The 12,130-nt window shown below is 58.5% G+C and overlaps 4 protein-coding genes across 4 annotated transcripts; 2 read left to right on the forward strand and 2 right to left on the reverse strand.

Annotated features, from left to right (window-relative positions):
* Nucleotides 1-353: 353 nt before the first annotated feature.
* GCG54_00008136 (Transmembrane protein) lies at nucleotides 354-2,244 on the forward strand (the record flags this gene model as incomplete). Its single annotated transcript, XM_045408108.1, has 3 exons — nucleotides 354-393; nucleotides 478-1,061; nucleotides 1,105-2,244. The coding sequence occupies 3 exons, from the start codon at nucleotides 354-356 to the stop codon at nucleotides 2,242-2,244; spliced, it is 1,764 nt and encodes a 587-aa protein (XP_045257413.1).
* A 749-nt stretch (nucleotides 2,245-2,993) lies between these two features.
* On the forward strand, nucleotides 2,994-3,746 carry GCG54_00008137 (Alkylated DNA repair protein alkB-like 8; the record flags this gene model as incomplete). The annotated part of the gene is made up of 1 exon (XM_045408109.1): nucleotides 2,994-3,746. The coding sequence occupies one exon, from the start codon at nucleotides 2,994-2,996 to the stop codon at nucleotides 3,744-3,746; it is 753 nt and encodes a 250-aa protein (XP_045257414.1).
* Nucleotides 3,747-4,536: 790 nt separating this feature from the next.
* On the reverse strand, nucleotides 4,537-7,680 carry GCG54_00008138 (uncharacterized protein; the record flags this gene model as incomplete). The annotated part of the gene is made up of 1 exon (XM_045408110.1): nucleotides 4,537-7,680. One exon carries the CDS (start codon nucleotides 7,678-7,680, stop codon nucleotides 4,537-4,539), a length of 3,144 nt encoding a protein of 1,047 aa, XP_045257415.1.
* Nucleotides 7,681-9,370: 1,690 nt separating this feature from the next.
* On the reverse strand, nucleotides 9,371-10,966 carry GCG54_00008139 (uncharacterized protein; the record flags this gene model as incomplete). The annotated part of the gene is made up of 1 exon (XM_045408111.1): nucleotides 9,371-10,966. One exon carries the CDS (start codon nucleotides 10,964-10,966, stop codon nucleotides 9,371-9,373), a length of 1,596 nt encoding a protein of 531 aa, XP_045257416.1.
* Nucleotides 10,967-12,130: the final 1,164 nt, after the last annotated feature.

The following is a 12,130-nucleotide window of genomic DNA, read 5'->3' on the forward strand; positions in this document are numbered from 1 at the left end:
TGCAGTGCGTCAGGCAATCAAAAGAGGAGGAAATAACCTCACTGGACCCTTACTTTTTTCTTTTTGATCCTTTTCCACGTCGTCTCGCCCGGCCGTGCTCGCGAGAAGGAACACCCTCCGCACCACCACCGAGCAGCCACGAGCGACAAGCTCCGCCAAGACCTGGGCATCCGCTCTGGTACCTGCAGCCGACGAGTCTTGGCACTCACAAACCCAACCCACGCAACGTCACCGTCTACACCGAATATCACTTCCTCGATCCCGCGACACCTCTTTCCCGCTGTCTCGCGCCTGGCCCAACGTTCTGCAGCACCCAACGGCCGCCACCCCTTCGTGGGCGCTGAACCGTCGATATGAATTTGACGTGTAATTCCACCCTCGAGGACATGAGGAGTACGTCATCCAGCTAACCCGCAACTCCTCCCTTCTCCCCCGGCCGCCCGAATGAAGCTAACAAATGTCTCTCCCGTGCTCCAGTCCTCCCCGGCTCCGAGATCCTCATCGCCGGCCCGTTGACCTTCCACGACCTCGCCCTCGTCATCGCCGGCTCCTGTACCATCATCGCCATCAGTCTGTCTCTCTACCTAGTGTTTATGCACGCGAACAACTACACGAAACCACGAGAGCAGCGTCAGATCATCCGAATCCTGTTTATGGTCCCCGTCTACGCTGCCTCATCCTTCCTCCAACTATACTACTACTGGCATGCCGTCTACTTCCAGGTCATGAGCGACTGCTATGAAGCATTCGCCATTGCTTCCTTCTTCTCCCTCATGTGCCACTACCTGGCCCCGGATTTACACACGCAGAAGGAATACTTCCGCAACCTGCACCCCATCAAGCCCTGGGTCTGGCCCCTGAACTGGTTCGCCAAGTGCTGTGGTGGTGACAGAGGACCCTGGCGCACGCCCAAGAGCGGTTTGACTTGGTTTAACATCAACTGGATCGGTATCTATCACTATGTCTTTATCCGTGTTGCCATGACCGTCACCGCGGTCGTCTCTCAATACTTCCACAGATACTGCGAGAGCTCCAACAACCCGGTCTTTGCTCACATCTGGGTATGTCTCCCTGCTTGCGCACATTGAGGATCTCCACTAACAGACGCAGGTCATCTCAATCAACTGCGTGGCCGTGACCATTGCCATGTACTGCGTCATCCAGTTCTATGTCCAGATGCGCGAAGCTCTCTCACCTCACTCACCCTTCCTCAAAGTCCTGGCAATCAAGCTCGTCGTCTTCTTCTCCTTCTGGCAGGTTACCTGCATTTCCGTCGCCACATCTACTCTCGACCTCGTCCACCCGAACGAAGTTCTCGCTTATCCCGACATTAAGGTCGGCATTCCCGCCTTACTACTATGCTTCGAGATGGCTCTCTTCGCCCTCCTGCATCTCTGGGCCTTCCCGTGGAGACCGTACGCTCCCGGTGCGAAACCCACCTTCTATCCTACGCCCGACTCCCGAGACCCCAACGCTCACCCGCGCGAGAATGAGCATGGACCTCCATCCGGAGGCTGGCTTGGTTTTGGCGCCATTGGAAATGCGCTCAACCTCTGGGACTTTGTCAAGGCCTTCGGTCGAGGCATGCGCTGGCTCCTCTGCGGTGTCAAGCGTCGCAAGGAGGACCCTAGCTACAAGACGGCCGCCAGCTTGGATATGGATGATCTCGACAAGGGCGACACCTCTTACGCCCGCCCCGGAGCGAAGAGTACCGACCATCTTCCCATTGCAACTGAATTCCGCCGCAGCACCTACCTGCAGCCTTCGAGGCCGCCGCCACGTCCCGCCCGCGCCGACAACGAAAGCGACAGCCTTATCGCGCACGCTCAGCCTCACGCTTCCGAGATGTCGCCGCCGCAACGCCCAGCAAGACCTGTATCACCAATGTCCCCCATCTCGCCTTACCAAGATAAGAGTTACGAGGCGGCCGGCATGGTGCCCGCCTATCACCCACCACGCGAGGCATACCACCCGCAACGCGATGCCGACGCCGAGTGGGAAAGGACAGCTTTGGCGCCGAGCCCCGGAATGCCACCTAATGCCGTGGCTCCAAGTCCCACTGCCACTGGGCCTCGGGACCTGACGCAACAGCGAATTGGGGAGGCACTGTGGGGAGCGCGTAGCCCTGTGCCTGAAAGCCCTGTCTTGCCGCACACAGATCAAATGCCGACTGTGCAGAGGAACGGACAGCAGGGATATAACCAGGGATATAACCACAATGCTGGACCCGGGCAGGCTTTCTAAGCCGGGGTCGTGAATTATAACTCGTGGCGTGACCCATTCTTACATATGCTTGGGATATATCGCGACGAGGGGCTCTTGTATCATAGAGACGGATGGGTTTGACCTTTTTGCATGCATGGGTTGGCGTTACTTTTACGAGATACCACATCATTTAGCTGATTGGGAACGAGACTACAATTTCATGAAGTTTATCAACTTGAATTCCGTGTCCCAGTTACTGATGACCTGATCGTGAATGAGAGTATGGCATTAACGCATTGCTTTCACACCCAATTGTTACCAAAGAGCACCTTGAATCGCACAGCCAATAGGCAAAGGGATAGGCCGAGACACAACCCCGTCCGACGGGAGCACGTCCGCGTGGGTGTCCGATCCTCCGCCCGATTCCCGTTACTGGACCCACTCTTTTCGCGGCTTGTGCGACATCAATCGACTCACTTGACGGCCCTTGACAATTTTGCGGAAACGTCGAAAATGGCAAGAGTGAACAACGAGCTCCTTGCGTACACCACAGCGATCAATTTTGGAGGATCTTCAAGGTTTCAATACCTCCTTAATACAACAAAGAAGAAAACGACCAGTCATCTAGTGAATTTCTCACAAAAGCCCCACCCCCACTCGAACGATTTTGCCCATCATCAAAATCAGACGACGGGACGGGAACGGATCAACCCTGCGGTCTTTTCCACGCCAACCGTAACATTGCCGCAAGTTTAAGTAAAGAAACAGTTTCCCACACGCGCACGCCAATGGAAGAACTCCCCATCGAGCCCCGCGGCCTCTTCTGGCAAGACGACTTCATCACGCCGGAGCACGAGGCGCGGCTCATCGACATCTTCCGGCACGAGCTCGAATGGCCGACGGACCGCGGCGCGGGGCGGCTGTCGCTGCACTACGGGTACACGTTCGACTACAAGACGTTCGGCGTGGACCCGGCGGTGCCGTTCCGCGCGTTCCCGGAGTGGCTGCGGCCGCTGATCCCGACGCGCGAGGGGCGCGACCCGGACCAGGTGTGTCTGCAGCACTACCCGCCGGGCGCGGGGATCCCGCCGCACGTGGACACGCATAGCGCGTACGACCAGCTGTATGCGCTGAGCTTGGGGAGCGGGGTTGTGATGCAGTTCTCGAGGGTGAGGGCGAAGAAGAAGACGGCGGAGGGAGGTGAGGGTGAGGATGGGGGAGAGGGAGAGGAGAAGGAGACTGTGGAGGTTGATTTGACGCCGCGGAGCATGTTGCAGATGTCGGGGGACTCGAGGCTGCACTGGACGCATGGGATCCGGAAGAGGAAGACGGACACGTTGAAGGATGGCACGGTGAGGAGGCGGGCGGACCGGTGGAGTATCACGTACCGCTGGGTGAGGGAGCCGGCTGTGTGCGAGTGCGGGGATGTGAGGTTGTGCGATACGGCGCAGAGGAGGGCGGGGATTGAGAGGGAGTATCGGTGGAAGAAGGGGGATGCAGACGGGGAGAAGAAGGGCGAGGATGGGGTGAAGGATGGGTGAGGTTATGGGGAGGGCCTTGGACTTAAAACGAGGGAGGGCGGTTCGATTACAGACATGAGATACCCGCTCGCGAGCGCCGGAAAAAGAAGAGGTGACATGTTTTGTATGATACGAGGTGTGGAGTGAAGGGGCTTTCAGGGCGACAAGACGGATTAGTTTGCTCTCAGAGACCCCTCTTCGACTCATTCGATACGGTACATGATAGATACGCAAGGTTTAGGTAAGAGCTCGCATGTGCAAAGACTTCGGAAATCTTTGGCACAACAAAACGATCCGCGACCTCGACTGCCATCCTACTATTTGCAGCTCACAGCGAAGCAAGCGACATTCCGACCATGTTCAATTTCAACCTCTGGAGCAATCCAAGCCCGGGGTTCATCTACCTGCTCCCGTCTCCTCCCTCAAACTACCCGTCGCGGTGGGATGATGTATCATCCGTCACCGTAAAAACGATCGTATAAACACAGAAGCGAGCGAATAGAACCAAGCCCCTTATTTCAAAAGCAAAATCCAAATAGCCGTCTCCCATCCATTTCCGAAGCATGTATCGCTTTCTCGTTAAAATACAAGCAAAACCCGCCGCCCTCCATTTCACAATACCCAGAAACCCCCAACGCGCGCCGTCGACCCATGATGACCCATGTACACGTATCGTCTCTTCTCGTTCTCCAAACAGGAAGAATTGTTGGAGACAGCACATCTCCCGGCAGAAGAAACACAAACGCCAGCGCAGAAATGTGGTGAAGATACAAGGAACCAAACCGAGAGAGCTCGGGAACGACATGACCCATCAGCGAAGCGATGGACTGCTCTCCCGGCTCTTCGTCTCGAAATTCTCCACCATCTCCAGCACCCTCGTCTTCGGCCTCGCGACACTGACGACCTCCGCCGTCCTCAGCGTCAGGCTAGGCCTCGGCTCAGACTCTTCTCTGACCCTCAACCCGCCGTCGCCGCCGTCGTCCTCTTTGGGCGGCGGTAGATGCACCAACCTCCTGCCCCTCGTCGGCGACAATGATACGCCACCGGGTGACTCTGGTCTGCTAAACGCCATTGTGATGTCCTCCTCCGCAACCTCCTTGCCCTTGCCCTTATCTCTGTAGTCTACCACCAATCCCGCCTTCTCTGGGTCGTGCACTAGTCTGTCTAGTTCGTCCAGCTCGTCTCTATCCGGGTCAACAAGCACCGCCTCCTCCTCCTTCTCGACCTCCGCATTGACGACACGTAACCTCTCCTTCGGCACCGTGAACATGACCTGGACAAGCCTCTGCTCAATGGCCTTCTCAATGTCCCACTCGTCGAGGGACTTCTGGTCAACATCCCAGTCATGCCTGCCCTGCTTCCTCCTCAGCAGCTCGGCGCCCCCGATGCCAGACAAACCCACCAGACGCGGCTCGTAGTCCGAGCTGACCTGGTCAAGCGACAGCCGCCTCGGCAGATCATCCTCCTTGCTCGAGTCCGACGACTCGTTCGGGTTCCCGCTAAACACCCTCCTCAAACTGCCCAGCCACCCCAGCGACCGCCGCGGCTTGTGCTTGCTCGGGCTGCTCGGGATGTGTATGTAGTCCTCCTCCTCGTCGTCGGGCGACTCGTGCAGCGGCTTCTGCCCGCGGTGCAGCAGCGAGGGCCCCTCCGCCTGCAGCGCGTTGAACGTCGTCTTGGCCGTCGAGTACGTGTGCCCGCTGCTGCTCGACGAGCTCGACGTGCCCACCCGGCCGTCCGTGATGATGGTCAGGTTCAGGTTGTTCGGGCCGGCGCTGTTGCGCTTGGCGGAGGCGCTGCGCGTCGGCAGGCTGATGGCGCTCCGCGCCGACTCGGACACGTTGCTGGCGGTGCGCTCGTCGTCGGCCATGCTGGCCCGCGACCGCATCGACGCGCGCCGCGTGGGCGAGGAGCGTTTTCCTGTGTTGCGCCGCGCGGGCATCTGCGCGAGCAGCGCCTCTGCGGCGTCCACATCGGACTGCCAGTCTTGTACCTCCGGGTCGCGACGCATGAGCGCTTCGGGGCTGGGGGTCATGGAGTTGCGGTTCCCTGGGACGAGGACCGGCACGGAACCTGAACCTGTGGGTGTGGTGAAAGGATCCGCGTAGGCTGGTGTTGTGGGCGTTACGGGCTCCTGGTTGCGTTGTCTGGCCTTGGCGTTGTCCGGGTCGTCTTCGTCTGCTTCGTAGATGGGGTGGATATGGCCTGGCGTCGTCAGGGTGCCGGCGGGTTGGTACGAGCCCCTGGCGGCTCGCGGGATGGGTTTGCGGGGGATGAGGAGGCCGGGTGGTTGCTGATAGGTGCCGTAGCTTCCTTGGTTGGGAGTTCTCAGGGACTCGTATCCCTGTGTTCTGGCGCCGTCGTCGTAGGGATCGTGGCCTCCTGTGTACCAGGCGTGATTTGTCCAGGGGAAAGCAGACGCATCATGCCGCTCCAACATGTCGTCTTCCGGGTGCAGGAAGTGGGAGGCATCCTGAGCCAGCGAGCGCACCGCCTCGTCTCTGGCCAGCTTCTTCTTCCTCAGATGCCTCTTGTAGCAGAAGTAGACGAGGAAAGCACCGAGAACAGCGGCGAGCCCCACTCCCAAGCCGACTCCGAGACCAATCTTCTTGATATTGTCATCAGAGGCGCCGCTGGAGCCTGATGTTGTGCCGTGGTTCGGGTTCGAGTAACTCGTCGTCCACGACATCGACGTCATGTTCAGAAACCGCAGCCCACTTCCACTCGATTGCCTCTTCGTTTTGGACCCCGAGCTCGAGATTTCGTACCCCCCGTAGACCATCATCACGTTCCCGGGCAAGATCGCCGCGCCGTGTCCGAAGATGCCGTCGCTGGGCTGCTGCGTTGGAATCTCCCACGTCCAATCTCCATACGTATCCCCCATCTGCAACACCGCCAGCTGCGGCGAGGCAGCCTGCGATACACTTCCCACCCATCCTCCCATTACAATAAGCGCTGTGCCGTCCTCGTTCAGCACAGCAGTATGCCCAGACCGGCTCTCCACCTCCGCGTTCCTCCTCACCACCCCCTTAACGGCAAGCTCGCTGCTGCCCGTCCTCACAGCCCCCACAGTCGCAAAGTTCCATGACTCCTCCGGCAGGTTCCAGATCGCGGCCGAGCTCATGTTGATGAACGCCTGCTGCGTGTGTCCGCCGAGCAGCACGTACCGATTCTGCTGCGTCACGACTCCGGACCGGTTCGAGATGGACGGGCTCAGCGCCGTAAACGAGAACCCAGCCTCTGGGAACGCGGGACCCTTGCCGGAGATGAAGCTCGCCGCGTACGCCCCTGATGAGCTGCTGCTGTCCGACGGCGCAACCCGCAGCATCGCCTTCGTGTACGTCCCGTTCTCCTGCCACGTGGACTCATCTGTCGTCGGGCTCAGACACATGCCGCCGAACGAGTACAGTACCGGCTGCGACATCGTCGGCGCCAGCGTCGCCGAAAAACTGATCCCCGCGCCGAGGGCGTACGGGCCGGCGTCCGAGTCGGCAGAGCTCGGCAGCGATGCGGCGGTCTTGGACCACGAGCCGGCGGTGTAGCTCCACACGTCGTAGCCGTCGTACGCCGCGCAGTCCCCCGCCTGCACCACGATCGTCCCGTTGTCGGCCATCGCAGGCAGGAAGGCCGTCGTCTTGCTCGCGCCGTCGAGGAAGGGCAGGCTGCCCGATATCGTCTGCAGGCTGGAGGCCCCATCGACTGTCGAGGAGACGTTTAACGATAAGAGCTCGACGCTACTGCTGCTGCTGCCTTGGTGGAAGATGTATGCGAGGCCGTTGCTGCTGGCGTTGGCCGGTACGCCGGGCTGCGTGGGGGAGAGCAGGATTATCGTCGGGACGTAGGGGAACGTCTGCTGCGCCGTCACGGCGGAGGACAGCAGCAGCGCGGCGAGGGTGGTCCTCCGGGCGTCGAGGGCCCGTAGGCCATTTGCTGTCGTCGTTGTCGGTGACACCATCGTGTGATGTGTATTCGTTTTGTCGCGGCCGCGAACCGTGGTCCCGTTTTTGAGTTGTTCGTATCCGCCGACCGCTATGCGGCAGCACCGTTCATGATCTTCCTCCCCCGATCCTTGCGCCAGTCGTCGATCGTAGTTGCAAATCACAGGTATTTCGTATGCCCTCTCTCACTTTCTCTGCAATGGGTGAGGTCACAGATCTAGAACGCCGTTTCGTCGTTCAACGAGCAAGCATTCTTTTTCCTCTGGTCGTCTCCCGTTCGCTTCCCCCTTCGTCTAGGATCGGCTTCAGCTGGGCTGCGAAAATGGGCCTCGAAAAATGCTGCGTCGGACAAGAAGAGAAAGGATGGGAAAGAGAAGAAAGCACGGGGCACGCAGCAATGCGGGAAAGAGGAGGCCAGTACACCTATGGTGGGCAATCAAGTATGGAGAAAGAGGATCCTCACCACAAGACCCCGGGCGAACGTTTTGCGTGTGTCGATGGATTAATCTGGATGACGGGACGCTTGCTGGGATGCAAATCGAGGGGTTGGGGGTTGGGGCGGCGGTGGTGTCTGCGGCCTGCGGCTTCGCGGACAGGATGTGGGATGTCAACAAATCGAATGGTCTGGATGACAGGGGTGATGGGCAAGCTACCAAGCCGGTGTACGTACGCAGTAGCGCGTGAGGGAATAAGAAACCAAGCAGACACAGGTCTTGAAGAAGGGAGGGAAAAAGAATTGCGGCGTAAGTCTGCCGAGCTACTACTCCGTTCCTCGCTGTCTGTCCAATTGAAAGGGCCGCGCGCACTTCTTCGACGCCGAGGAGGTTCTGAACGGGCTAGAACGAAGCAGCAAGAATCGAACGTCCGCGCCGCAAGGTTGTCTATCTACTTTACTTTAGCGCATTCTTAGGCACTCCCAATCACCAATGACTGGCCGTCAAATGGCATCATGAGGGATTGCCATGCCGCGCCGCCGAAGCAGTTCCTCAGAAATCTGCAGGGTTTTGTTTTGGCGGGCGCCGGTGAACGTCGTCGCCGGGGCAACGACACACACAGGCAGGTGGGGGATGAATCGGCTCGGGTGGGGTGCGGTGCTTCGGCTACCCGGACCCTTGCTGACCGATTCCGTGCCATGCCGAGATTGTACTAGCCCGCGACCGCCATCCCTGATGCTGTTCCTTTGTTCCATGTTCCCAATCGTCAATCGTGGGTCGCGCGGCCTTGATTTTCGATCTTTTGAGGGGTGGAGGGGAACCAATCTTTTTGGTGGAACTTTGAAGATGGCCGATAACACGGTCGCAACCGCCAACCAAGGGAGACGCAGCTCATCGCTGCGCACTACTAAACTCTAGGAAATCACATGTTGTACTCTAAGGTAGGGAGGGGAACCGAAGATTGATGTCGCTCGTTTGACAACCGTTTCCTTCTCGAGGATCCTCTTCCGAATCACTTGTTTGTTTTGTGCTCTTCTGTACGCCACTGTCCAACATTGTCCGATCAACTGGTCCAATTGCCAAGCTACACCAACGCAGCTACGAAAGACACCATCTCTACTCGTCGTCGTGTATTCGTACGAATGATACGATGCCCGACTCGCGTGCCACCTAGACAACACCCTTTACGCCACTGCCAAAACATACACAAGACACTTTCTCGGGTTGCCTTCATCACCGAAACCCTCGCACCAGACTTGGACATACCAAATCCTTAGTCGCTGACACCCGTAGCAGGCGCGTCCCGAAACATGGCAGCACCCAGAGGCTCCGTCTGCCCCGGCAAAGGCGAATACAGGAACCCTTTGTAGCTCTCCGGCAGGTGCGGCTTGAGCTTTTCCAGCTGCGTCTCTAGTTTCTCGAGCTGCTGCATCCGAGCCTTCTGCCCTGCAAGCTCCGTCTCGAGCGCCGCCGCCTTCCTCTCCAGCATCGCGGCGCCGTTCGCGGCCTCCGACGCCGTGTAGTAAGTCTCGAACTTCTCGTTCATAAGCCGGGCCCTCTGGAGCTCCGTCGCGAGCGTCTCATTGTGCTCCCGCATCTTGAACGTCTCCGCGGTCATGTCGTGGTGCTTAATCTCCCTCTCGTCCGCTTCCTCGAGCTTGGCACGGTACTTCTTCTCCCACTCAGACACGCGCGCCGGCCACGTCGGCGTCACGACCGAGACCACCGTCGGGGTGACCTCGATGCGCCGCGTCTGCTGCACCGCCGGGTGCTCGCCGTGCGCGGGAAGCATGAAGATGGTGCTCTTTCCCTTGCCCTGCAGCCGGAAGAAGCGTGTCTTGACGTCGTAGAATACGAGCCCGCGTGCGTACAGGTCGCCGCCGCGCTGCTCGTTCCACAGGCGCTCGCCGTACGTGCCGTTTGCCTCGTAGATCTGCTGCTTGATCTTGATCTGTGCCTCTTGACGGTCCAACGCGCGGTGCAGGTAGTCAAAGACGTCGTCGCCGGCGTTGGCCAGGATCCACTTGTCCTGCGGGTACGCGACCTCCCTGCCCGAGGTGCCGTCCGGGCCAACCTTGGAGAGCATCTGCATCGGCACGGCGGCCTCGCCGGCGGTCACGTCGAGGGCGTTGGCGTAGCTGAGCTCGAGGTCGTGCATGCGGGCCACGAGGTGCTGGGCGAATAGGAGGAATTGGCCGAGCAGGCTGTTGCGGACCGCGACCATATCCTTGGCGTCGGCCGCGGAGTCAGTCGGGAGGAGGGACATGAGGCCGCCCGTGGCGCTGTACTCGTGATCGAGCATCTCGAGGCACTCATTGGCGTGCATGGCGAGGGCGCTGTGCGAGGCGTAGGGACGCAGCTTCGTCTTTCCTTCCTCCGGTGGGGAGAATTTCTGGAGGGGGCAGTGATGCTCGGTGCTCCTGGTATCTGACTGTCTCGCGACGATGTTCATGAGGTCCGTCAGGGGCTTGTTATGCCACTCGTCATCGTTCTCGTAGGGCATGCTCAGGTCGTTGAGCCAGTCAAAGGCTTCGTTGTCGCGGAAGGACTTGTAGATACGTCCGTCGGCGTTGTTCTTGTTGTCGACCTCGGCGTACTGGCTCGAGATTGTGATCTGAGAGATGAGGACCGCGAGCGACTGAGCATGCTGCTTGAGGGCGAGCAGAGTCGGCGGCACTCCATGTGTTGAGAGGTAACCGCAATTGACATGATCCAGGAGCTGGAGGTCGCAGGGGTTGTCGTGGCCACTGACATAGCCGCCTCTGTTGATGATCTCTTCCGTGTAGCGTGACTGGTACCCGTGAGCATATGGTGTCTTCTCCACGTAGCCCGGATGGGGCTCGCGATGGCCATGGTCGTAAGTAGACATCGTGAGAAAGATGTGGACAGTTGCAAGTGCTTCTACTAAACCAAGGAGGATGTCAGACGAGAAAGTGAGTCCGTTTGCGCCCAAAAAGATCTGAGGATGGGGCGAGTCGCCATTTTGAAAAACCTCTCATCATTGCCTTCTTTACTTCTCAAGGGTTGGGACCATTCTGGTCGGTACTGCAAATCGCAGCAAACGGGACAAAGAAGCCATTGCGATCTTTGAATCCCAAGCTATGGATAGGACGAACAATAGCAACACGTCTCTATGAAGCAATCAACGGCCATACCCATCTGAGAACAATAGTAAGGGCTAATGCGACCGTAGAGGCTGCGGAAAGATGAGACAATAGAACCTCATGTAAGCAAAGATTGCCTACAGCAGCTCTTTCAGCAACGCCCTGCCAGGGAGAAGGTCGTCTTTGTACTTGTGAAAGAGGAATGACCATGTAAATGGAAGATCATGTTCATCAATGCAAGCGCTGCCTGGATTTGCAGTGAGATTCACTCTCGGCCCAAGTTGAGGCTACGTCAGAGATCTCGAGCTGCCTCAAAGATGATGGGATAACTCATTCGGCAGCTTTTGGAACACATTCCCATGTCTTGGCAAGATGCATGTCATCTCAACGCTGGTCACATGAACGCCACTCGCGCAGGAATAGAACGACGATCGACCCGATCAGGATATAATCGAGAACCAGCGATCTGCCGAACCCAGATAGCCATCCGCGTGCTGCGCACGATCCCCGGAAATCTGGTGGTCGTCAACGGCTAAACAACGTGGCACCGACGAGAGGAACATGCCGCGATAGTCGATGGTTGGTCGGCGAATAGAGATATGGCAAGTGTCGGCGATGATTTATCCGGTCTTCTCAAATGAAGCATTTGAATAGAGTTTAGAACGGCCGCCAAGGTTTGCAACGGAGAGGTCCGCCATTGGGGCGAAGTTCGCCGGGATATTTGATGAAGGGGGTTGACAACAGCATGGGGCCTGGGCCGGTCCAAATGCGGTCTCTCAGCTGGGAAGGACACACAGAACGGCGCACGCGACGGTGAATCTGCAAGAACTGCAGCACATCCAGCTGTGCAAGCATGGCAAGAGATGCAGAAGAGTCTGCCGAGGATTGCGGACTACGCCGATAGGGCAGCTAGTGTTTCTGCCAGATGA

This window comes from Colletotrichum gloeosporioides (assembly GCF_011800055.1).
Source record: "Colletotrichum gloeosporioides strain Lc1 chromosome Unknown consensus_100, whole genome shotgun sequence".
Classification (NCBI taxonomy): domain Eukaryota; kingdom Fungi; phylum Ascomycota; class Sordariomycetes; order Glomerellales; family Glomerellaceae; genus Colletotrichum; species Colletotrichum gloeosporioides.